Source organism: Perna viridis, chromosome 1, assembly GCF_037379345.1.
Source record: "Perna viridis isolate PV_CMFRI_1.1 ecotype Kerala chromosome 1, ASM3737934v1, whole genome shotgun sequence".
NCBI classification, from domain to species: domain Eukaryota; kingdom Metazoa; phylum Mollusca; class Bivalvia; order Mytilida; family Mytilidae; genus Perna; species Perna viridis.
The window spans coordinates 28,221,075-28,243,959 of record NC_142445.1 but is presented as its reverse complement, the minus strand read 5'-3'; the positions used below and the strand labels follow the sequence as shown (position 1 = coordinate 28,243,959).

General features: G+C 34.5%; 1 protein-coding gene and 18 non-coding genes across 20 annotated transcripts in view; all 19 read right to left on the bottom strand.

Moving 5' to 3' along the window:
• Positions 1–140: 140 nt before the first annotated feature.
• Positions 141–212, bottom strand: Trnap-ugg (transfer RNA proline (anticodon UGG)). Its single transcript has one exon. It is a non-coding gene; the product is annotated as a tRNA-Pro (tRNA).
• A 522-nt stretch (positions 213–734) lies between these two features.
• Positions 735–806, bottom strand: Trnap-agg (transfer RNA proline (anticodon AGG)). Its single transcript has one exon. It is a non-coding gene; the product is annotated as a tRNA-Pro (tRNA).
• A 330-nt stretch (positions 807–1,136) lies between these two features.
• Trnav-cac (transfer RNA valine (anticodon CAC)) lies at positions 1,137–1,209 on the bottom strand. Its single transcript has one exon. It is a non-coding gene; the product is annotated as a tRNA-Val (tRNA).
• Positions 1,210–1,279: 70 nt separating this feature from the next.
• On the bottom strand, positions 1,280–1,351 carry Trnap-ugg (transfer RNA proline (anticodon UGG)). Its single transcript has one exon. It is a non-coding gene; the product is annotated as a tRNA-Pro (tRNA).
• Positions 1,352–1,900: 549 nt separating this feature from the next.
• Positions 1,901–1,972, bottom strand: Trnap-ugg (transfer RNA proline (anticodon UGG)). The gene has a single exon. It is a non-coding gene; the product is annotated as a tRNA-Pro (tRNA).
• Positions 1,973–2,494: 522 nt separating this feature from the next.
• On the bottom strand, positions 2,495–2,566 carry Trnap-agg (transfer RNA proline (anticodon AGG)). Its single transcript has one exon. It is a non-coding gene; the product is annotated as a tRNA-Pro (tRNA).
• Positions 2,567–2,895: 329 nt separating this feature from the next.
• On the bottom strand, positions 2,896–2,968 carry Trnav-cac (transfer RNA valine (anticodon CAC)). Its single transcript has one exon. It is a non-coding gene; the product is annotated as a tRNA-Val (tRNA).
• A 70-nt stretch (positions 2,969–3,038) lies between these two features.
• On the bottom strand, positions 3,039–3,110 carry Trnap-ugg (transfer RNA proline (anticodon UGG)). Its single transcript has one exon. It is a non-coding gene; the product is annotated as a tRNA-Pro (tRNA).
• A 549-nt stretch (positions 3,111–3,659) lies between these two features.
• On the bottom strand, positions 3,660–3,731 carry Trnap-ugg (transfer RNA proline (anticodon UGG)). The gene has a single exon. It is a non-coding gene; the product is annotated as a tRNA-Pro (tRNA).
• Positions 3,732–4,253: 522 nt separating this feature from the next.
• On the bottom strand, positions 4,254–4,325 carry Trnap-agg (transfer RNA proline (anticodon AGG)). The gene has a single exon. It is a non-coding gene; the product is annotated as a tRNA-Pro (tRNA).
• A 329-nt stretch (positions 4,326–4,654) lies between these two features.
• Trnav-cac (transfer RNA valine (anticodon CAC)) lies at positions 4,655–4,727 on the bottom strand. Its single transcript has one exon. It is a non-coding gene; the product is annotated as a tRNA-Val (tRNA).
• Positions 4,728–4,797: 70 nt separating this feature from the next.
• On the bottom strand, positions 4,798–4,869 carry Trnap-ugg (transfer RNA proline (anticodon UGG)). Its single transcript has one exon. It is a non-coding gene; the product is annotated as a tRNA-Pro (tRNA).
• Positions 4,870–5,418: 549 nt separating this feature from the next.
• On the bottom strand, positions 5,419–5,490 carry Trnap-ugg (transfer RNA proline (anticodon UGG)). The gene has a single exon. It is a non-coding gene; the product is annotated as a tRNA-Pro (tRNA).
• A 522-nt stretch (positions 5,491–6,012) lies between these two features.
• Trnap-agg (transfer RNA proline (anticodon AGG)) lies at positions 6,013–6,084 on the bottom strand. Its single transcript has one exon. It is a non-coding gene; the product is annotated as a tRNA-Pro (tRNA).
• Positions 6,085–6,413: 329 nt separating this feature from the next.
• Positions 6,414–6,486, bottom strand: Trnav-cac (transfer RNA valine (anticodon CAC)). The gene has a single exon. It is a non-coding gene; the product is annotated as a tRNA-Val (tRNA).
• Positions 6,487–6,556: 70 nt separating this feature from the next.
• On the bottom strand, positions 6,557–6,628 carry Trnap-ugg (transfer RNA proline (anticodon UGG)). Its single transcript has one exon. It is a non-coding gene; the product is annotated as a tRNA-Pro (tRNA).
• Positions 6,629–7,177: 549 nt separating this feature from the next.
• On the bottom strand, positions 7,178–7,249 carry Trnap-ugg (transfer RNA proline (anticodon UGG)). Its single transcript has one exon. It is a non-coding gene; the product is annotated as a tRNA-Pro (tRNA).
• A 522-nt stretch (positions 7,250–7,771) lies between these two features.
• Trnap-agg (transfer RNA proline (anticodon AGG)) lies at positions 7,772–7,843 on the bottom strand. Its single transcript has one exon. It is a non-coding gene; the product is annotated as a tRNA-Pro (tRNA).
• An 11,625-nt stretch (positions 7,844–19,468) lies between these two features.
• The window catches only part of LOC148628062 (E3 ubiquitin-protein ligase RNF123-like), a 40,518-nt gene continuing 37,101 nt past the window's right edge, over positions 19,469–22,885 (bottom strand). Inside the window, exons 35-37 of one of the 2 annotated variants that reach the window (XM_088584189.1) lie at positions 22,751–22,839; positions 20,762–20,847; positions 19,469–20,125 (exon numbers count right to left, since the gene is read on the bottom strand). In XM_088584189.1, the coding sequence (XP_088440315.1) occupies positions 20,011–20,125; positions 20,762–20,847; positions 22,751–22,839 (290 nt within the window). In that variant the 3' untranslated portion in view covers positions 19,469–20,010. The remainder of the gene's footprint in view (positions 20,126–20,761; positions 20,848–22,750; positions 22,840–22,885) is intronic. The other variant, XM_088584199.1, reaches the window with a different exon arrangement.

Here is a 22,885-nt window from a genome sequence, read left to right as displayed (position 1 = left end):
GTATCTGAATGCTGTTTTGGAGAGGTTCTTCCGAATAGAGGAATAGTTTACGTATCAATAAAATTTCGTCCGTTCGATTGTATAAAGATCACACATTCCATTTGTCTATGAAACAGAAGTATTCAGGAAAAAAATAGTAAGGGCTCGTCCGGGATTCGAACCCGGGACCTCTCGCACCCAAAGCGAGAATCATACCCCTAGACCAACGAGCCGCTTAAATATTAGTGGTAGATTTAATCTATTTAACAATGTGGAAGAGAAACCGATTACAACGTAAACGTGGCAAAGCTGTACAAATTCAAAATCAATCAAGATAATAGTACAAAACATGCCAACCACTAACGGCATACTAGTGCATCAAGAACTTCCTAATATCTGTCATTACCGCGGTAAATTGAAGAACAAGATGACTACCGCGAGACCAACACATACATACATACTTACATTCATATAGTATTTTAAACGCGAAATATTCGATACTTTAAACAATGGAATCAAAAATAGGATACATATGAATATACTAGAAAGATGCTATACCAACACCATTTGGCTGGAATATTGAATAACACTCTCCATTGTCAAAGTCAGCGTCGGAATATCAAATTTGCGCGTTGTATCGTATACGTTTAATATTACTTCATGAACAAAATAAAAATCGTCGCAAACATATATTATTACAAACATTCGAAGTGGTACGTGACGCCATTTTGTGGAATGTACCGTTGTCAAAAATTGGGCTCGTCCGGGATTCGAACCCGGGACCTCTCGCACCCTAAGCGAGAATCATACCCCTAGACCAACGAGCCGTTATGCTTAACCCAGATTAACTTTTGGCTTATAAAATGAAGGCTCGAGAATTCAAACAATAAACTACATGTTTGTTGTACACAACACCTATGACTTGTAACATTCAATTCCAAGAAGCAAGCACGATTAAAATTTAACTGTGTTCACCTTTCTGTCGTATCAAAGTTAGTTATTTAAAAAAAAAATGTACAATTTCACAAACGCTTCAGTAACTCAGTACATTTTTAATAAATAAGTTTGCAACATATATGCTCAACATGTGATAAGAGTAATTGATTGTCTACGAACCGTGTCACTTTGGCAGCACATAACGGAGATCAAAAATATAATGTTTCCGCTGGGGCTCGAACCCAGGACCTTCCGCGTGTGAAGCGGACGTGATTACCACTACACTACGGAAACAGTTACCCGATTCACGGGATTATAAATACTTATGGGTCCATAAACAGCACTTTCAAACGGTAAAAAGTACGGGCTCGTCCGGGATTCGAACCCGGGACCTCTCGCACCCAAAGCGAGAATCATACCCCTAGACCAACGAGCCGCTTGATTGTACCAATGGAAATTTTTAGTGATGAACGTTTGTATACATCCAATAATATATGGACTTGAAAGACCATTTTAATACACGCGCACGACACAATCGACATCTGAACTGTATATTTTGCTAAAGTATATTAAATGCAAGATGTAAAAACACGTATAATATTCAACAGAAGAGGGAGACAGAGATATCCGAACAAAAGAATACGTAGTCGATCCCAAATATGAATACTAAATAAATAAATATATATATAGGCAGTTTCAAACTTTCGTTTGGATGAGAAATTCGAAATCACAAAAATAACTTAAATGTTACTTTTTTATCGGCCATGCAAACGTATATAACGACACTCGTGAAATTTGTGCACAGTCTAAGATTCGGCAAAGAGGCAACACCAACAAGAAAGGAGGTATCTGAATGCTGTTTTGGAGAGGTTCTTCCGAATAGAGGAATAGTTTACGTATCAATAAAATTTCGTCCGTTCGATTGTATAAAGATCACACATTCCATTTGTCTATGAAACAGAAGTATTCAGGAAAAAAATAGTAAGGGCTCGTCCGGGATTCGAACCCGAGACCTCTCGCACCCAAAGCGAGAATCATACCCCTAGACCAACGAGCCGCTTAAATATTAGTGGTAGATTTAATCTATTTAACAATGTGGAAGAGAAACCGATTACAACGTAAACGTGGCAAAGCTGTACAAATTCAAAATCAATCAAGATAATAGTACAAAACATGCCAACCACTAACGGCATACTAGTGCATCAAGAACTTCCTAATATCTGTCATTACCGCGGTAAATTGAAGAACAAGATGACTACCGCGAGACCAACACATACATACATACTTACATTCATATAGTATTTTAAACGCGAAATATTCGATACTTTAAACAATGGAATCAAAAATAGGATACATATGAATATACTAGAAAGATGCTATACCAACACCATTTGGCTGGAATATTGAATAACACTCTCCATTGTCAAAGTCAGCGTCGGAATATCAAATTTGCGCGTTGTATCGTATACGTTTAATATTACTTCATGAACAAAATAAAAATCGTCGCAAACATATATTATTACAAACATTCGAAGTGGTACGTGACGCCATTTTGTGGAATGTACCGTTGTCAAAAATTGGGCTCGTCCGGGATTCGAACCCGGGACCTCTCGCACCCTAAGCGAGAATCATACCCCTAGACCAACGAGCCGTTATGCTTAACCCAGATTAACTTTTGGCTTATAAAATGAAGGCTCGAGAATTCAAACAATAAACTACATGTTTGTTGTACACAACACCTATGACTTGTAACATTCAATTCCAAGAAGCAAGCACGATTAAAATTTAACTGTGTTCACCTTTCTGTCGTATCAAAGTTAGTTATTTAAAAAAAAATGTACAATTCCACAAACGCTTCAATAACTCAGTCCATTTTTAATAAATAAGTTTGCAACATATATGCTCAACATGTGATAAGAGTAATTGATTGTCTACGAACCGTGTCACTTTGGCAGCACATAACGGAGATCAAAAATATAATGTTTCCGCTGGGGCTCGAACCCAGGACCTTCCGCGTGTGAAGCGGACGTGATTACCACTACACTACGGAAACAGTTACCCGATTCACGGGATTATAAATACTTATGGGTCCATAAACAGCACTTTCAAACGGTAAAAAGTACGGGCTCGTCCGGGATTCGAACCCGGGACCTCTCGCACCCAAAGCGAGAATCATACCCCTAGACCAACGAGCCGCTTGATTGTACCAATGGAAATTTTTAGTGATGAACGTTTGTATACATCCAATAATATATGGACTTGAAAGACCATTTTAATACACGCGCACGACACAATCGACATCTGAACTGTATATTTTGCTAAAGTATATTAAATGCAAGATGTAAAAACACGTATAATATTCAACAGAAGAGGGAGACAGAGATATCCGAACAAAAGAATACGTAGTCGATCCCAAATATGAATACTAAATAAATAAATATATATATAGGCAGTTTCAAACTTTCGTTTGGATGAGAAATTCGAAATCACAAAAATAACTTAAATGTTACTTTTTTATCGGCCATGCAAACGTATATAACGACACTCGTGAAATTTGTGCACAGTCTAAGATTCGGCAAAGAGGCAACACCAACAAGAAAGGAGGTATCTGAATGCTGTTTTGGAGAGGTTCTTCCGAATAGAGGAATAGTTTACGTATCAATAAAATTTCGTCCGTTCGATTGTATAAAGATCACACATTCCATTTGTCTATGAAACAGAAGTATTCAGGAAAAAAATAGTAAGGGCTCGTACGGGATTCGAACCCGGGACCTCTCGCACCCAAAGCGAGAATCATACCCCTAGACCAACGAGCCGCTTAAATATTAGTGGTAGATTTAATCTATTTAACAATGTGGAAGAGAAACCGATTACAACGTAAACGTGGCAAAGCTGTACAAATTCAAAATCAATCAAGATAATAGTACAAAACATGCCAACCACTAACGGCATACTAGTGCATCAAGAACTTCCTAATATCTGTCATTACCGCGGTAAATTGAAGAACAAGATGACTACCGCGAGACCAACACATACATACATACTTACATTCATATAGTATTTTAAACGCGAAATATTCGATACTTTAAACAATGGAATCAAAAATAGGATACATATGAATATACTAGAAAGATGCTATACCAACACCATTTGGCTGGAATATTGAATAACACTCTCCATTGTCAAAGTCAGCGTCGGAATATCAAATTTGCGCGTTGTATCGTATACGTTTAATATTACTTCATGAACAAAATAAAAATCGTCGCAAACATATATTATTACAAACATTCGAAGTGGTACGTGACGCCATTTTGTGGAATGTACCGTTGTCAAAAATTGGGCTCGTCCGGGATTCGAACCCGGGACCTCTCGCACCCTAAGCGAGAATCATACCCCTAGACCAACGAGCCGTTATGCTTAACCCAGATTAACTTTTGGCTTATAAAATGAAGGCTCGAGAATTCAAACAATAAACTACATGTTTGTTGTACACAACACCTATGACTTGTAACATTCAATTCCAAGAAGCAAGCACGATTAAAATTTAACTGTGTTCACCTTTCTGTCGTATCAAAGTTAGTTATTTAAAAAAAAATGTACAATTTCACAAACGCTTCAATAACTCAGTACATTTTTAATAAATAAGTTTGCAACATATATGCTCAACATGTGATAAGAGTAATTGATTGTCTACGAACCGTGTCACTTTGGCAGCACATAACGGAGATCAAAAATATAATGTTTCCGCTGGGGCTCGAACCCAGGACCTTCCGCGTGTGAAGCGGACGTGATTACCACTACACTACGGAAACAGTTACCCGATTCACGGGATTATAAATACTTATGGGTCCATAAACAGCACTTTCAAACGGTAAAAAGTACGGGCTCGTCCGGGATTCGAACCCGGGACCTCTCGCACCCAAAGCGAGAATCATACCCCTAGACCAACGAGCCGCTTGATTGTACCAATGGAAATTTTTAGTGATGAACGTTTGTATACATCCAATAATATATGGACTTGAAAGACCATTTTAATACACGCGCACGACACAATCGACATCTGAACTGTATATTTTGCTAAAGTATATTAAATGCAAGATGTAAAAACACGTATAATATTCAACAGAAGAGGGAGACAGAGATATCCGAACAAAAGAATACGTAGTCGATCCCAAATATGAATACTAAATAAATAAATATATATATAGGCAGTTTCAAACTTTCGTTTGGATGAGAAATTCGAAATCACAAAAATAACTTAAATGTTACTTTTTTATCGGCCATGCAAACGTATATAACGACACTCGTGAAATTTGTGCACAGTCTAAGATTCGGCAAAGAGGCAACACCAACAAGAAAGGAGGTATCTGAATGCTGTTTTGGAGAGGTTCTTCCGAATAGAGGAATAGTTTACGTATCAATAAAATTTCGTCCGTTCGATTGTATAAAGATCACACATTCCATTTGTCTATGAAACAGAAGTATTCAGGAAAAAAATAGTAAGGGCTCGTACGGGATTCGAACCCGGGACCTCTCGCACCCAAAGCGAGAATCATACCCCTAGACCAACGAGCCGCTTAAATATTAGTGGTAGATTTAATCTATTTAACAATGTGGAAGAGAAACCGATTACAACGTAAACGTGGCAAAGCTGTACAAATTCAAAATCAATCAAGATAATAGTACAAAACATGCCAACCACTAACGGCATACTAGTGCATCAAGAACTTCCTAATATCTGTCATTACCGCGGTAAATTGAAGAACAAGATGACTACCGCGAGACCAACACATACATACATACTTACATTCATATAGTATTTTAAACGCGAAATATTCGATACTTTAAACAATGGAATCAAAAATAGGATACATATGAATATACTAGAAAGATGCTATACCAACACCATTTGGCTGGAATATTGAATAACACTCTCCATTGTCAAAGTCAGCGTCGGAATATCAAATTTGCGCGTTGTATCGTATACGTTTAATATTACTTCATGAACAAAATAAAAATCGTCGCAAACATATATTATTACAAACATTCGAAGTGGTACGTGACGCCATTTTGTGGAATGTACCGTTGTCAAAAATTGGGCTCGTCCGGGATTCGAACCCGGGACCTCTCGCACCCTAAGCGAGAATCATACCCCTAGACCAACGAGCCGTTATGCTTAACCCAGATTAACTTTTGGCTTATAAAATGAAGGCTCGAGAATTCAAACAATAAACTACATGTTTGTTGTACACAACACCTATGACTTGTAACATTCAATTCCAAGAAGCAAGCACGATTAAAATTTAACTGTGTTCACCTTTCTGTCGTATCAAAGTTAGTTATTTAAAAAAAAATGTACAATTTCACAAACGCTTCAATAACTCAGTACATTTTTAATAAATAAGTTTGCAACATATATGCTCAACATGTGATAAGAGTAATTGATTGTCTACGAACCGTGTCACTTTGGCAGCACATAACGGAGATCAAAAATATAATGTTTCCGCTGGGGCTCGAACCCAGGACCTTCCGCGTGTGAAGCGGACGTGATTACCACTACACTACGGAAACAGTTACCCGATTCACGGGATTATAAATACTTATGGGTCCATAAACAGCACTTTCAAACGGTAAAAAGTACGGGCTCGTCCGGGATTCGAACCCGGGACCTCTCGCACCCAAAGCGAGAATCATACCCCTAGACCAACGAGCCGCTTGATTGTACCAATGGAAATTTTTAGTGATGAACGTTTGTATACATCCAATAATATATGGACTTGAAAGACCATTTTAATACACGCGCACGACACAATCGACATCTGAACTGTATATTTTGCTAAAGTATATTAAATGCAAGATGTAAAAACACGTATAATATTCAACAGAAGAGGGAGACAGAGATATCCGAACAAAAGAATACGTAGTCGATCCCAAATATGAATACTAAATAAATAAATATATATATAGGCAGTTTCAAACTTTCGTTTGGATGAGAAATTCGAAATCACAAAAATAACTTAAATGTTACTTTTTTATCGGCCATGCAAACGTATATAACGACACTCGTGAAATTTGTGCACAGTCTAAGATTCGGCAAAGAGGCAACACCAACAAGAAAGGAGGTATCTGAATGCTGTTTTGGAGAGGTTCTTCCGAATAGAGGAATAGTTTACGTATCAATAAAATTTCGTCCGTTCGATTGTATAAAGATCACACATTCCATTTGTCTATGAAACAGAAGTATTCAGGAAAAAAATAGTAAGGGCTCGTACGGGATTCGAACCCGGGACCTCTCGCACCCAAAGCGAGAATCATACCCCTAGACCAACGAGCCGCTTAAATATTAGTGGTAGATTTAATCTATTTAACAATGTGGAAGAGAAACCGATTACAACGTAAACGTGGCAAAGCTGTACAAATTCAAAATCAATCAAGATAATAGTACAAAACATGCCAACCACTAACGGCATACTAGTGCATCAAGAACTTCCTAATATCTGTCATTACCGCGGTAAATTGAAGAACAAGATGACTACCGCGAGACCAACACATACATACATACTTACATTCATATAGTATTTTAAACGCGAAATATTCGATACTTTAAACAATGGAATCAAAAATAGGATACATATGAATATACTAGAAAGATGCTATACCAACACCATTTGGCTGGAATATTGAATAACACTCTCCATTGTCAAAGTCAGCGTCGGAATATCAAATTTGCGCGTTGTATCGTATACGTTTAATATTACTTCATGAACAAAATAAAAATCGTCGCAAACATATATTATTACAAACATTCGAAGTGGTACGTGACGCCATTTTGTGGAATGTACCGTTGTCAAAAATTGGGCTCGTCCGGGATTCGAACCCGGGACCTCTCGCACCCTAAGCGAGAATCATACCCCTAGACCAACGAGCCGTTATGCTTAACCCAGATTAACTTTTGGCTTATAAAATGAAGGCTCAAGAATTCAAACAATAAACTACATGTTTGTTGTACACAACACCTATGACTTGTAACATTCAATTCCAAGAAGCAAGCACGATTAAAATTTAACTGTGTTCACCTTTCTGTCGTATCAAAGTTAGTTATTTAAAAAAAAAATGTACAATTCCACAAACGCTTCAATAACTCAGTACATTTTTAATAAATAAGTTTGCAACATATATGCTCAACATGTGATAAGAGTAATTGATTGTCTACGAACCGTGTCACTTTGGCAGCACATAACGGAGATCAAAAATATAATGTTTCCGCAGGAGATTCACTAAGCTTTTGAATTGTTTGGACTATTTCTCGTTATTCCGAACTACTTTTTTGTATGTGCAGAAGACTGGTACCCAAATTAATATATATATAACACTCTACTAAAGATTGCATTAAGTTGCACTCTTCCGTATAGGACCGGGCGGGGATCCACGGTCAGGCTTGATGGGCGAACGCCCCCGCCCCTCCCCCCCCAAAAAAAATGAGAAAACAATGGCATGAAATCTTGATTTTTTATGCACAAATCCAACGTCCCCTATACTTCAACTGGTGACCTGGTAATTTCACTTTTGGTAAAAAATGAACTTCCTGAAAAGTGATTGGAGGTAGCATTCATAGTCGGTGCAATAATTGTAAGTTTGATGATGTGTAAAATGCATGTTTTATATATAACCTATCCGGATTGATTCAGGGCTCTTTGCAAGATTAATTGGTTCATACGCGTCTGGAGATTGAAGATCAGGCTATTTTTCAGGTGAAAAATAGCCTGTTCTAATTCAATTTAAGCTGGTTTAAAAAACCTCAATTCAATGTCTTTGTTTCTTTAGGCAATATTAAGCTGATCAGTTCATTTAAATTTTAAAATAAATCCTCCTTTTTTATAACTAATTTAAGGTAAAAATGCAATTTTCATCAACTGTTTAATCATGTACCTTCAAATCTTTCAAAATTAACAGTTAACTGTGAAAATACATAACTATTTTAAAGGTATATTATTTGCATTCAATATCTGTTTATGGGTGGTTAATAACAATATTTAAATAAACAGTTATAAAGCTTCAAGTTATTTTATATATAAAGATACAATAAAACAATGCTCCAGTCCGTGCGAGACCCGACAGTGTAGTCAATGATGTTAAAAACCCCCTTAGTAGTATACAATGCCTCTATTTAGCGGATGTGATTTGCAGAACAGGATACAACGCCCTGGCGCATCGTGCAAAGTCGTAAGTTTGTAATTAAGTCCCTGGTGTGGATGGTATAAGCTCGCAAACTTGGCCTGCTGCAAATCAAACTTGCTCATCATATTTCATTTTGGGATAGGATTATAAAAAAATAGAAGGGTAAAGAGTTGCATTGTTTTTTTTATTGTGCTTCTTATTCTTGCATGCTTTTTAGAAAAAGTGATTTGTAAATTTTGTATTTCGGTATGTTGAAATACTATCACCAGATTTCTTGACGGTAGACAAAATCCTTCCTGTTTTCTTCCAGTAGACAACATTGGATTTAAAACAGCTTTTTATCTAGTTCAAAGGTACCACTGCTAATTTCATGAAAAGAGTGGTTTAGAAGTTTAAAATTTCGACTATTGGTATCAATTTGGTTCATTTCTTTTGGTTTTGTCTCATGTCCATACATTTTATTTTTTTTATGACTTCTTGTGTTGTTTACGTTATTTGTGCATGCCACTGACTGTTCTATTTTACATACAAAATCATTTAGTAAACTATACATTCCCAAATGATATTTTGTAATTAATAAAAATCCAGTAAATAATTATTTTTAATCAATATAAAATTGACTAAATTAAGCAGAAACTGATTTGCAGAACAGGATACAACCCTCTAGTGCACCGTGAAAAGTCGTAAGGTTGTAAGTCCCTAGCTTGGATGGAATAAGGTCGCAAACCTGGCTTACTGTAAATCAAACTTGCTGAAAGCTTTTTGTTTTTTTGGAAAATTTATTGAGCATGTTTTGCCTCGAAAAACTGAGAAGTAAAACATTTTTTTATCAAATTTCATTTGTGAATGTATGCTGCAGGCATTGTACGTATTATTTTCCTGATATTGTATATTTCTGCAAATTCAGAAATTATTGCCATAATGGAAAAAAAGCGACTGCAATAATTAAGTTTGAATTTTTGACAGTTGAACAAAAAACACATACATTGGCAGAGCCTATCAAATTCGTAATGTTGAATAACAACATTACTAATCCAAAGCTCTTTTTTTTTATCGATACCGCATTTTTCACTAAATTGACAAATCGCAATATTTAACTACTGCATACGGGGCGCCGAATGGGACTTGATTTTTTTGTAATAAAAATCAATTTTGTGTACACAAAATTTAATTCTGTCATAACAAAATCATTTTTGTCGTACAGACTTGTTTTATGATCACTTCAATTTTGTAATGACAAAATTCAATTTTGTCAAACAGGTATGCAAAGACATTAAATATTTTGCATATAACATTGACTTTTGTTACCTGATATGGAAATTAAATAACAATAGTCAATATGTGAGACAAAAGTCAAATTTGTGTCACATAAGTCAATTTTGCGTCGCAAAAGTCAATTTTGTATGCTAATTAGTTTACAGTTAGTATGTCCCATAATAAACCTTCTTACAAAATCGTGATGAGAGAATTCATTTGCATATTCAAAGGATTCTGTAAACTTATTTGCATACAAAATTGACTTTTGTGACACAAAAGTGAATATTGTGTAAAATTGCATGCAAAAGTGATTTTGTTATGACAGAATTCAATTTTGTAAAAGCAAAATTGAATTTTGTGAATTTAATTTTGTCATAATATTTCTCTGTCTTGTATGCAAATTAGTTCACAGAATCCAAACTAAACTAATTTGTATACAAAATTCACTTTTGTTACCGAATATTCAAATTAGGTAACAAAAGTTAAGTCTGTGATACAAAAAAGAATTGTGTGCAAGTTTCTCAGTGTAAATTACCAGTTAACACTTTAAAATCTAGGACAACAATACCAATCTTACCATAAGTAGTGTTATATTTCTTTTAATAAATGATGGTAAGTGTTTGAATGTTCGCTGATTAATTTGCTTGTCTAGATTTACATGTCAATAACTACTACCTATGACCAAATCTCATACAGTACACCCCGTGCACTCGTGCACTGCACTCTGTCATTAAACAGAGTGAATAAGAACTACATGTGGAAAAACACAGTTTATTTAACAAAGTACAAAGTCACGGGAAACAATGATGCATAACGCTTATAAATGCATAACGTCTATGGGTGAATTAACCAGTTTAGCTAGTTAACTGGCGGTGACTGGCCTTAACTTAAATACCTAAACATCGCTCACGGGAAAGCGCGGGATTTAAAATCCTACCTGTTGACCAACGTTAATTACTAATTTACATTTTAACACGGCTCGACGGTCGACAGAAAACCAACAGGTATAAATGTTTTAGTGTATAAAAAAGCCTGAATATCCAAATCATTCTCTAAATCAATAAACCAAAAATTTCTCAAGCGTTCTCGGCAAAACCGTAAATAGGTCAGAAACAAAGAACGTACAGACTGTAACAGTCTTAAAGTATCGAAACGGTGTGCTACATACCTAAACTGGCTATCTGTAGAAGAAGCGATAAACCGACTAACTATGGGGTTTTTTAACGTCCTTGACTACCCTTTCGGGTCTCGTACGCACAGTGCGCCGCACACTCGCTTAAATACTCAGTTAAAAATGAATCAACCAATCAGAGCAAGGATATCAACTCAAATGTTATGGACTCGATTTGGGTAAAACTCGTTTTGAAATAAACTGAACTTATGTAAAATACTGAGACTCGAACATTTAACGTAAAACACCGAGGCAAGCTCAAAATGAAAATTACGACTATAGGGAATGTAGGTCTCGTTCTAGTTTCATTTTCTTTACCGGAATTTCGATGTAGAACGTATTGAAAACCGAAGACCGATCTGTATTTTTTTGTTTACTTCCGAGTACTCGAAACGCTGTATAACAATGCAAAATCTTCTAGTTTATGTTTTTTCTTACTATGTTTATTATGTTGAAATAGTTATTTGTCGTTTTTATCGGTATTTTTTACACAGAAAGATTTTTGCCCTTAACACTGAATTCAACGCACTCTAAATGACCTATCTCTGTGCTTTTGAATGGTAGACTAGGACCCATCATCGTGAAATCACGAGGTCACATGACGAAACTTACATACCTTATTTACACCGGTAACAGTGTCACATGACCAAAACAAAATCACGTGAACAGTTTGATAAGTAAACAATATTATTAAAATATCAACTAGCTACAGTCACCTCCGTTACATATAGAAAATCAGAGACTGAAGTCTTCGAAGTCGCTAATAGTCAAATATTCACAGTCACTAATTTTGGCTTACTTTCAACATCCAAAATTGTACAAATACAATTGTACCGATATGCTCTAAAATCGGGTGACTTCCGCTAAAATCCTGATTCCCTTGATATGATTGCTTACTCTTTCGTACATATAACTGTGATGACACGAATATTTTTAATTACCAGGAACCAGATTAAACAACTGGTAATGGCTATATATGTGTATATAGATATCTGTGTCCAGATAATATATCTTACCTTTATATAATCAATTGTAAGGAACGCCTGTGTTTGAATCGGAAACTGGGTAATATAACATAAAGTAAATGCTAACCGATCATTTTATTTATAATGTAAACTTCCCGTTCTAATGCAAGCAAAAACACGCATAGACATGTGTATGATATGTTTTAAAAAGTACGTTGTAGCGTATGATATCGACCAGGGAACCATTTTAGGAACCAGATTTTCTGTTTTATTTGGGTTAAAGTCCATTAATCATGTTTTTCGTTGGACAAATGGTCAAAAACAAGGTTAATGGATTTAACCCAAATAAAACAGAAATTATAATGTTTTCAAAAGTCGATCTTCCAAACATACATTTCAGTCTGAACAGAAAAGACATTCCGCTTAACAAAACTCATAAACATTTGGGAGTTACTTTTAGTGACGACGCAAAATGGAGCGATCACATAGAAAACCTAGCTACCTCGATTAGAAAGCATCTTAGTATTCTCCGAAAATTAAAATTTAAATTTTCTCGGAATCACTTATAAAAACTATTCACAGTGTATATCCGACCTTTATTTGAATATGCCTCAAGAGTCTGGGATAATTGTGGGACAGTAAACATTCAAAAGCTAGAAACTTTACAACTCGAAGCTGCTAGAATAATAACTGGCTTACCGATATTCACCAAACTGGAGCAAGTATATCGAGAAATTGGATGGGAAAAACTAGAAGATTGACGAAAACGTAACAATTTAAATTGATTTCATAAAATATATAATAAAATGGCTCCGGATTATTTACAAGATCCAATGCCACCGAAGATTCAAACTACTACAGTATATCCGCTTCGGAATGGTGAAGATATCATTGTTCCCTTTTGTAGGCTGTCGGTGACTCGTGATCTTCAGCATTATGTGGCGTATAACTACATATTCATGCAAATGGTATGCATATGATAAGAACTGAAATTACGAGTGCAAGAAGTCGCTAACAATATTAGCGACTTAAAAAGTGTTTGAAAATTTTTCCGCCATTTTTCCATAGCGCATTTCAACTGCGGTACATTGGCCCCCTTATTTTCTTGAAAAATAATGATGTTTAAGTCATGACAGCAAATTTTATCTTGCTGAACTTAAGTGCTAAACTAAATATTAATTGTCTACGTATATAATTTGTCTGTACTGCACATATTTAAGTCAATCATTGCTCGGAATTGCTGATTGTCTTAAATTTTACAAAACAAGGAAGTAATTACCCATTCTACGTGAAATACACGTGGCTGTGTCAATGTAGACCCATGTGATATTTTGATATTTTGATATTCTGAAGCATTTTTGTCAATTTTATCAATATTCCTGAAGATTTGGTGGGTTTACTTTGGCGTAGCCATAACAAATTTAAAAAAAATTATCAACTTGTACCAAATTTTAGCTATTTTTGCAAGTACTTGAGTTCTTAACTACGTTTGACTTGTCATCAGTGAACAAGACATAAAATATTCGAATATTGTAATCTTCTACTACATCAAGTCCTTTCCAAAAATGCTGATTGGCAACACTCTACATTATCATGTTTAGAAATTCAGCCTGGAAGGGGCAAAGTGTACATAAGTGAACCTAGTCCGAACTATCAATATCTTTAAAAAGGCCAAATTTACAAACAGTTTGATGGTCATTTCTGGAGGTTATGAAGTATAAATACTCGGATAATGCAAACAAATCTCTTTAAGATTTTTCCTTCAAATGCTACACCTTATTCATATTTTGCCTCATTCTTAGACAGAGAAGTACATGAAAGAGTAATCAAGGGAGCCAAGGTTATAGTGGTAATCAAAAGAATGTAATCCAAGGACAAAGACCAGACATGGAAAACAGACATACACAACAAAGAACATAAAGTAACTAAAATCATACATACAAAGTAACGAAAGTAAATGAGCAACTCGGACTCCACTAAAAACTGGGAGCATGGACCAGGTGCACCGGTAGGGTAAGCGTCCTCTGCTTTTCTAGAAACACCCGCCGAGTTGCTCATAAAAAGTCAAGTCCGAGGTAGACAAATGAGGAAAGGAAAACTATGACCCGTTGAATACATCAATTTTCATGGTGCTGATGGATACACCATAACGAGTTCATGATGACGACCATAAAACTTCTGTAGTGATGACTTCAATCTTGTAACAACATAACCCTGTTCCAGAAACCTATTTGTTAGAGTTCTAGCGCGATACAAAAAGTCTGCGTAGTTTCGGCAAGCTCTGGCATAACGTATAAGTTGTGATAAGAACACTCCATACGCAGGAGCCGAAGGGATGTTGCCACAGATGAAAGGAAAGTTAACAATTCTGAATGAAAAGTCATCACGTTTGTCGTAAAGTTTGGTCAATAGTTTTCCTTTACCATCGATTTCTAAGTGTAGGTCAAGATATGAGGCTGACTTCACAGTGTCTGTAGTATCCTTTATCTCAAGTTATTTTGGGTAGATGCGATGTATCAAATCCCCGAAATTAGGATTGTTTAAAGATAATACGTCATCTATTATATAGAACTATATATTTGTATCTAGGTGTACCATCTTTTTTGGAAAAACAACGATGTGTAATGTTTTTAAGTCGGGATTTTAACTGAGTATGGGGAATAGAAGTATACAGTGTTGACAAATCATAGGTTTTAATGCTATTATATTCAGATAATAGTCTTGAACTGATTGTCTCCAAAAGATCTTTCGAATTTTTCAGGATCCACATTGAATTAATACCACTACAGGAGTAACAAGTGTTGTGGTAGGACTGTAGACCCTCTTTGACAGTTGTGAGTATAGAAGTTAAAAGTTTTGAAAGAGATTTGGTGGTACATTTTGCAGATCCAGCTATGAAACGTTGTTTGTATGAATTCTTGTGAAGTTTAGGAATCCAGTACATAGACGGTAAATCACAATCCTCGTCCTTGGTAGAGAGACCAAAAGAGATAGAACAGATTTATGGTTTTCCACAATCTCTTCTTTGGAGAGAGTGGTAGCAGTGTAGGTCCTATCACTGCTATTATTTTCTACGTTTACCTCTGATAATAAACATTGGATATAAAACGGTTTGCAGACAAAAACAATGTTGTTTTGGGCTTTGTCTGCTTGTACGACAACATACTTGTCATGTATAGTAGACAGTGTTTTTGCTACATGGGGGTCTTTGAAAACTGATGTAGCCTTGGCACTCATTGACCTACTTAAAACTTTCATTCGTTTCAAAATTAAAGACCTCACGGCCTTTAACCACTCTGACAGAGAATCAATGTCTTCTTGTTCTCGTTTTATCCATTTTCTTGCATAGTCCTCGACGGCATTCATAAGAACTTTAAAGTTATAATTCCAATTTATGGAGCGTGGTTCACGGTACTTGGGACCTTTAGAAAGGATATTACGCAGAGATTCGTTTTCGATAATGGTTAAATCTCCCGTAACGACGTGACCAGAAGGACCATATTTGAATGGAGAGGTTTTGCAAGAACAGTCAGGTGGTTTAGCCTTGAAGTCCTCAATCTCGAGGTTCTGCAATAGCCTTTTATAATTGAAAATTTTGGATGCGATGGGTGAAGTATAGGAATATGAAATAATTGGTATGGATTTGTCTTTGAAATATGGGGGAATTTTGTTGGTAACGTTTTTGTGATGGAGGATGTTAGCCAAATTAATTGCATCTATACCTTTGTTGACAAACGGTAGTGATCGTTTTTCTTCATCTTGACTTTTCACACAAACTGGTTTAAAGAGTCTGTGGAAACCAAAAGGATGGCAACAAGTCTGTATAATGATGACGTGGGGTCAGAAACAGGAATGTCAAGACTTGTTTTGTAAAGGGAGTGTAGTAGAGTGAGAGGTATAGAATAAAGTTTGGTTCTAATGTGATGAAGTCCAAGAGGTTTTTGTATGAAAGGAAGGAGACCATTTACGGAGACATCATGTAACTTAGGTGAATAATCTTCTGAATAATCAGAACACAATTGATGACAAAAACCTGTCCACAAAATATTAGCTGTTATAAACTCTAAACCTTAATGAGTGCTGATTCACAGATAAAGATTTTTGATAAAATAAGCCTGCTTGTTCTATACTTTCAGGGAGTACATGTACTTTCATTTTGTCTACTATTAACCTGTTTATGTATTATTGTTAATGTTTTCATTTTTTGTTGATTTTTACTGTTTGTTATGCAAGGTTTTAACTGTTACATCACTTAATGATTTACTGAAAATATATCTTTATGAGTGACAATTTCAGGATATTAAATTATGAAAACACTCTTACAATGTAACAAACATTTCATTTTTAACATTGCTATATGTATTTTTTAATTTTGAAAAAAAAATAGCAGAACGTGATTTACAGAACTGGATACAACCCTTTGGCGCACCATGAAAAGTCGTTAAGTTGTAAGTCCCTGGCGTAGATGAAATAAGCTCGTAAACTTGGCCTGCTGTAAAATCAAACTTGCTTTTAGTATTTGCGTTTTGAGAATTTCTTTTAAAAGGAAGTAAACATGAATTTAGTTTGTTAAATTCTTGTAATTTGTGAAGGTACACCAGATATTTATTTTACCTGATGTAGACTATACTTAGTGTCTTTGTCGCACACACGTGAAACCAGACTATTAAGTGATTCTGATATAATTAAGAATGTGTCTATCTGAAATCTTGCACATGATGATTCGTTACCGTTCAAATAGCCTAGACATATTTCACAGACCTGTTTATCAATGACTCTAAGGTGAAACTGTACCTAGACTCATCATGAAAACAGATCAAATCTATTTCATAAATCTGACTGCAAGGCATCTAGGAGAAAATTGACCAGAAAATCTGTCATAAGATTGAACAACCCAGGCGTCGGTTTCGCAAAAAGTCGCAAGTGTAAAGTTGATCGTAAGTAATGACGTCACAACCTAAATAGCATTGTGACGTCATAATTTACGATCGATTTCATACCTACGACTTTTTGTGAAATCGACGCCAGGTCAGTAAATATGAGGGATCAATTTCAGTGTGTTCACTATCAGGCATTGTACGTGCCTGTACATTTATTTTCTTTATACTTATAACGACTAGCTTCCGTTTAGATCTGTAGGTTTAAGATCTAACACCGCTGAGAGAACGAGACTTGTCACAAAATTAATTTCCAAAGATATAAAGATAGACAAGGAAATACCAGACACACGCAATGGTACTTGTAAGATTTTTAATGTATCTATCTTGTGAGCACCAAGAATAGGGTAGGTGGAATTAAGACAAAAGTTATCCCCTACATATTGCAATTTGTTTTTAATACCTGTGCTCTCTTGGTCAATTTTACATTATTTATTTGATTCGTGGCAAGCTATCTGATTGGTTATTTCTCTTTGAGCAAACCAGGTTATTTTGTATAACCTGGCTTGGTTACAGTGTCGATTGGTCCCCATTCTGTGATTAAAATAATCCACATCAAAGTAACAAATACCAATATTTGGACTGTCATTCATTAGAAATTAAGTAATTAACTTTTGAACAGGTTATAGTAAATTACCTGGTTTGAGCCTTAATCTTGAAATGATAATAAGAATTACACTTTTCTGATCACGATTAAAGAGCGTATGTGGTGCCCTCTTTATCAACACCTTAATTTAGCTATTTATTGATATCAATAAATGATTTAATAACATGTTAATAAATTATTAACATGTCAATAAATTGAACAATTTATTGATATCAATAATTAATTATCAACATGTTGATAAATCATTTATTGATATTAATATATATTTATTAACAGGTTAATAAATATGTAAGGTTTATTGATATCAATAAATGCCAATTTATTGATATCAATAATTAATCCTTTTAGGAATTTGACAATAACATTGGATATTACCAGCATGCAAGTGTTCTGGAACTAGATTTAATAGCATGTAATAATTAGTTGTATTTATTGACATTAATAAATGATTTATCAACATGTTAATAATTCAACTATTTATTGATATTAATAAATCATTTATGCACATGTTGATAAATATTTATTAACATGTTATTAAATATTTATTAATATCAATAAATGGGCAATAAATTCCACAACGGCTTGCCATAGGTTTGGGCCAGTCTAAACTTTTTATAAACCACGTTTTTAAACTTGCTAAAAAATTACAAACATCCCTTTCATAAATTTCTGTTAATGCTCTCGCCGAAACAGCATTAAAAAATAACAATCAATCAATCACAAATTTCTTAAATCAACTGAAATCTTTCGTACCTAAGATACTACATTGTTCTATGAGCCATATTGTAGCCAGGGTATAAATTAAATGTGGCTTCTTTTTTTTCACAAATTATAATAATGTCATGTAACAATAAAGACTCTCGCTGAGCACAGCATGTTGAACTCTGTTCACATGGCGCAAGCGTAGACACAATACGAGTTTGACACTTGAACATAGGGACTTTATAATTTATTATGGACCCAACAAATGGTTGAACACAATATAGCACAAAATTTGAAATCCAATAAAAAATGTTTGAAATAGGATAAAATCATAAAAAAGTTGATTTTATTTGGCAAACCCTCTTTGGCCACTTATACCTCGAAAAACACATTTCATAAGGAATTCAATAAAAAAAGATATTTCAAAATCGGACCAAAAAATAAAAAAGGAGATTTTTTTGGGGTGTGAAAAAAGATGGAAAAAAGTAGTTGCAAAATTGTCCTCAACTTATCGAGTATAGGAGAAACTTGATTGTAATAGTAATTGTTAATTTCCATTTAATTTCTGTTTTAAGAGAGACAACTCTAATGAGCTCTTCAGTAAGGTGTCACCTTTGTTATAAGTGTAATTAATCAAGGACATTAAAGTCTAATGTAAACAAACTTAAGGTGTTCAGTGTATTAACAGTAATCACTTAATGCCATGGAATTACAAAGGAAAAGTAAAGAATTGAAATGAATTTTAAATATATGTATTTATTTCAACTTTCATGGTTTTATTCAAATTTCAATATTGCCTGATAACTAAAAACAACAAGCTGGTATTGTACAGAGCAATAGCACCATCAAATTGTCATATAAATAGCATATATACTTTCTACATTTTTTTTTTATCAAGATGTAACAAAACAACCCAGTTGATGACTAGATCAAAAATATAGATATGTAAAATTATCTTAATCTCTTTCATGGTGAAGTGTTCAACTTAAAAACACAAATCAAATAATAAATTTCCAACACAGTGAAATTCTGTTACAGTTTTTTTTTTTTTTTTTTTTTTATATACTTATCCACAGAATAAACCTCACTGTTCTGAATTAGACAGCCATTAGAAGCATCACAGTGCATTTCCTTGACGTTTCATATCACAGTAAGAATAAAATGGACAACACGGGGTTGATACAGATGATTTAGCATAATAATCACTGTTTTTTGTGTCGATTATCATCACATGACAACCATGCGACAAGTCATGTGATGCTTAATTTTGCCCTGACTTCACTTGGGTGATTTAGGTATAATGGATGCACCTTTGAAGTCCTTGACATCTGTAACCTCTGCTTTACAGAAGAAACACTCCTTTTTACTCATCATTTGGTGGCTGATACAATTCCTGCAAGATAGTTATATCTCATAATAAGTTCTTGTCTCTTAAGGAGATAGACCTAGGGTAAGGGACGTAACTCCTGAAATCAGTAATATGTTTGTATAATATTCAATTTCAACAAAGCCTATCAAGCTTTCCTTTGAAACAGAATAAAATCAGTTAAAGTTACTTTTATGCTTACATTATATTGATGTAAAATGCTGAATACAAACATTTTTATGATTTGTAAGAGTTGTGTCCCTTACCCTAGATCTACGTCCTTGACTTTGTCTTATTCGGTCAGATAAATGAAAAAAAAAAAAAACTCTCTCTTCATCAGCATTGAAATGACGCAGAGTGGTGACAAGTTTAGCAACATTATGAATAATATGGGTTCTTCATTTAAAGAGAAAAAAGACGCTTTGATAAAGGCAACCTGTAGGTCAAAACTTTGCTAGAAAACAATAATTATCAGGATGCTTGAGAGTTTGCATGAGAATGTGAGATAATGGTCAAATGTGTGAGTCTCACACCTAATGCTTGAGAGTTGGCTCCATCCAGATGAAAAAAAAGACAGACTCGAAATTGTTTACCTTGCTAAAAGGAGTTGATGGTATATCTATTTATATCTATATCTATATGAAAGTTCTTTAGTTTTCCTACCTGCATGATTTGTGTCCACAAGGCACAAACACAGCTGTCATTTGATCCGAATAACATATGGTACACAGATCATCTTCCTTTACAGTCTGTAAGATAAAGCAAAAAATAATTGGAACAGGATAAACAAGAAATCTGTGAGCAACAGTTAGCCGCCTAGTGATACCCCTGCTTTCAATCTCAATAAATATAAGGAGAATTCAAGTTTTTTGGCAAATAGGAAGTAGATGTCATATGAGTATGAAAACAAACCCCGTGATACAAACTAAAGGCAGCTTAGTATAATATATCAGCATTGTGATTAATGGTAGTTCAGCAAAATGTGACAAAATTTTGTTTATTACCATTGTATCAGGACAAATCAAAGTTTTTTTTGCCAAACAGGAAGTATATGTAGATACAAAATGAGTATGAAAATGTATACTACTATACGTTATACTCATATGAAGCGTTATACAGAGCGGGGGTATAATTGATTTTCTGTGAAGCAGAGTATTTTCTTTGCTTAAGAAGTGTGACCATTTGTTGTGCCTACTTTTACTGCCACTATTGTGTGTTTTACAAACTGCTGTACAAATTGTACATGATGTACAGTTATTCAGACTTTCTATTGGAACAGACAGGCTATCTGTTTTTAGTTTAAGAAGTCTGATAAATGCACTAAGAAGAACCAAATTGTTTTGCATTTGTGTTTTAATTGTATCTATTTTTACATGTAAATAAGGATTGTGATTTTATAGAGATCCCTAGATATTTTTTTTAATCTAACACTGCTGAGAGCGCAAGACAAAGATACATCACACAACCAATGGTTAGAGGCTCTGCGCAGTTAAGTCGCTGTCTTTGTAGGAATCATGCAAAACCTGAAAAATGTGATACACCCCAAAAAAGGCTACATATTTTTTATTTTTGTAATTAAGTTGTTTTATGGGTCTATACTATGAAATGTGTAATTATTCATTCAAATCTGCCTGCTCTTAGGAGATAATCAACACTGAAAATCCAGTAGATTCATTGTATTTCAGTGTCATTTACAAAGCTATCTCCCTTAATTTCGAAATCTACAGTGCATTCTATATAATTTTTATCTCCTATGGTTATATGAAAAACCACATATTAATTTCTGTTTACTATGACATTTCAAACAAAATATCAAAAATAAAAATATGTAGGCTTTTTACCATTGAATCACATTTTGTATGATCCTTAGCTGGAGTGCTACTTAAAGAACATTGAAATCTTCCCAGAGGGCTAACGAGTTTTCCTAGTCTTGCATTTTCTAGCAGTGTTTGATTCTTTTTATCACTTTTGAAATTGATTTTGCAATTAGTACACCAATTCAGAATGCCCTACTTGCAAAAATTCCTTTAACATTTGCATTTACATTATAAAAAGACATCCCAAACATCATGTGTTTATCTCAACCATGGCTAAAAGTATGAATAAACTTGTCTCTTTAGTGAGAAAAATATGTCTTTGAACAAGGGGTAGCAAAAATCCACCTTATGCTTAATGAATGATTTTTAATTTGACTTTAAGAATTGTAAGCTAAATTTTCAGCCACAAAGCTCTAATTACAAACATCACTAAGTTTTGATTAAATTTGTTCCTCAACTCTCTATGGTAAATTTTCAATTTTAAGAAGCTTGCTAAAGCTTATTTGTTAAAATTGAAATTTTACTATCTTTAGAAGACGTATGATTTAAACTAATGTCACTCATATTGTCAGTCAATTTACAACTGGTAGTACTTTTAATATCATGACATTTGAACAAGAATTAGCCTAGCGGTCAAAACAAATCACAATGCTAGAACTGTCAATTTTTTTATATCTAAATATGGTGTCAAATTTATCATAAAAAATTGTGTGGAATAATAGTCATTCAAAAACTAAGACTGAATGACAATTTTAACTCATGGCATTCATCTAAAGCAGAGTTATAAAAAGTATGTATCATTTGGCTGTACAGACATATCAAATTTCTTACAAACCTGCTGTGTGAAAACAGTTCCTTCATGCCGTTTTAATAATCTCATTAAATCTTCTAGCTGTGTCTTTTCTTCAGGCAGTATATCTTTATCTGAGTGTAATGAAAAGTTGCACAGTGAAAATTTATTGACTTAAAG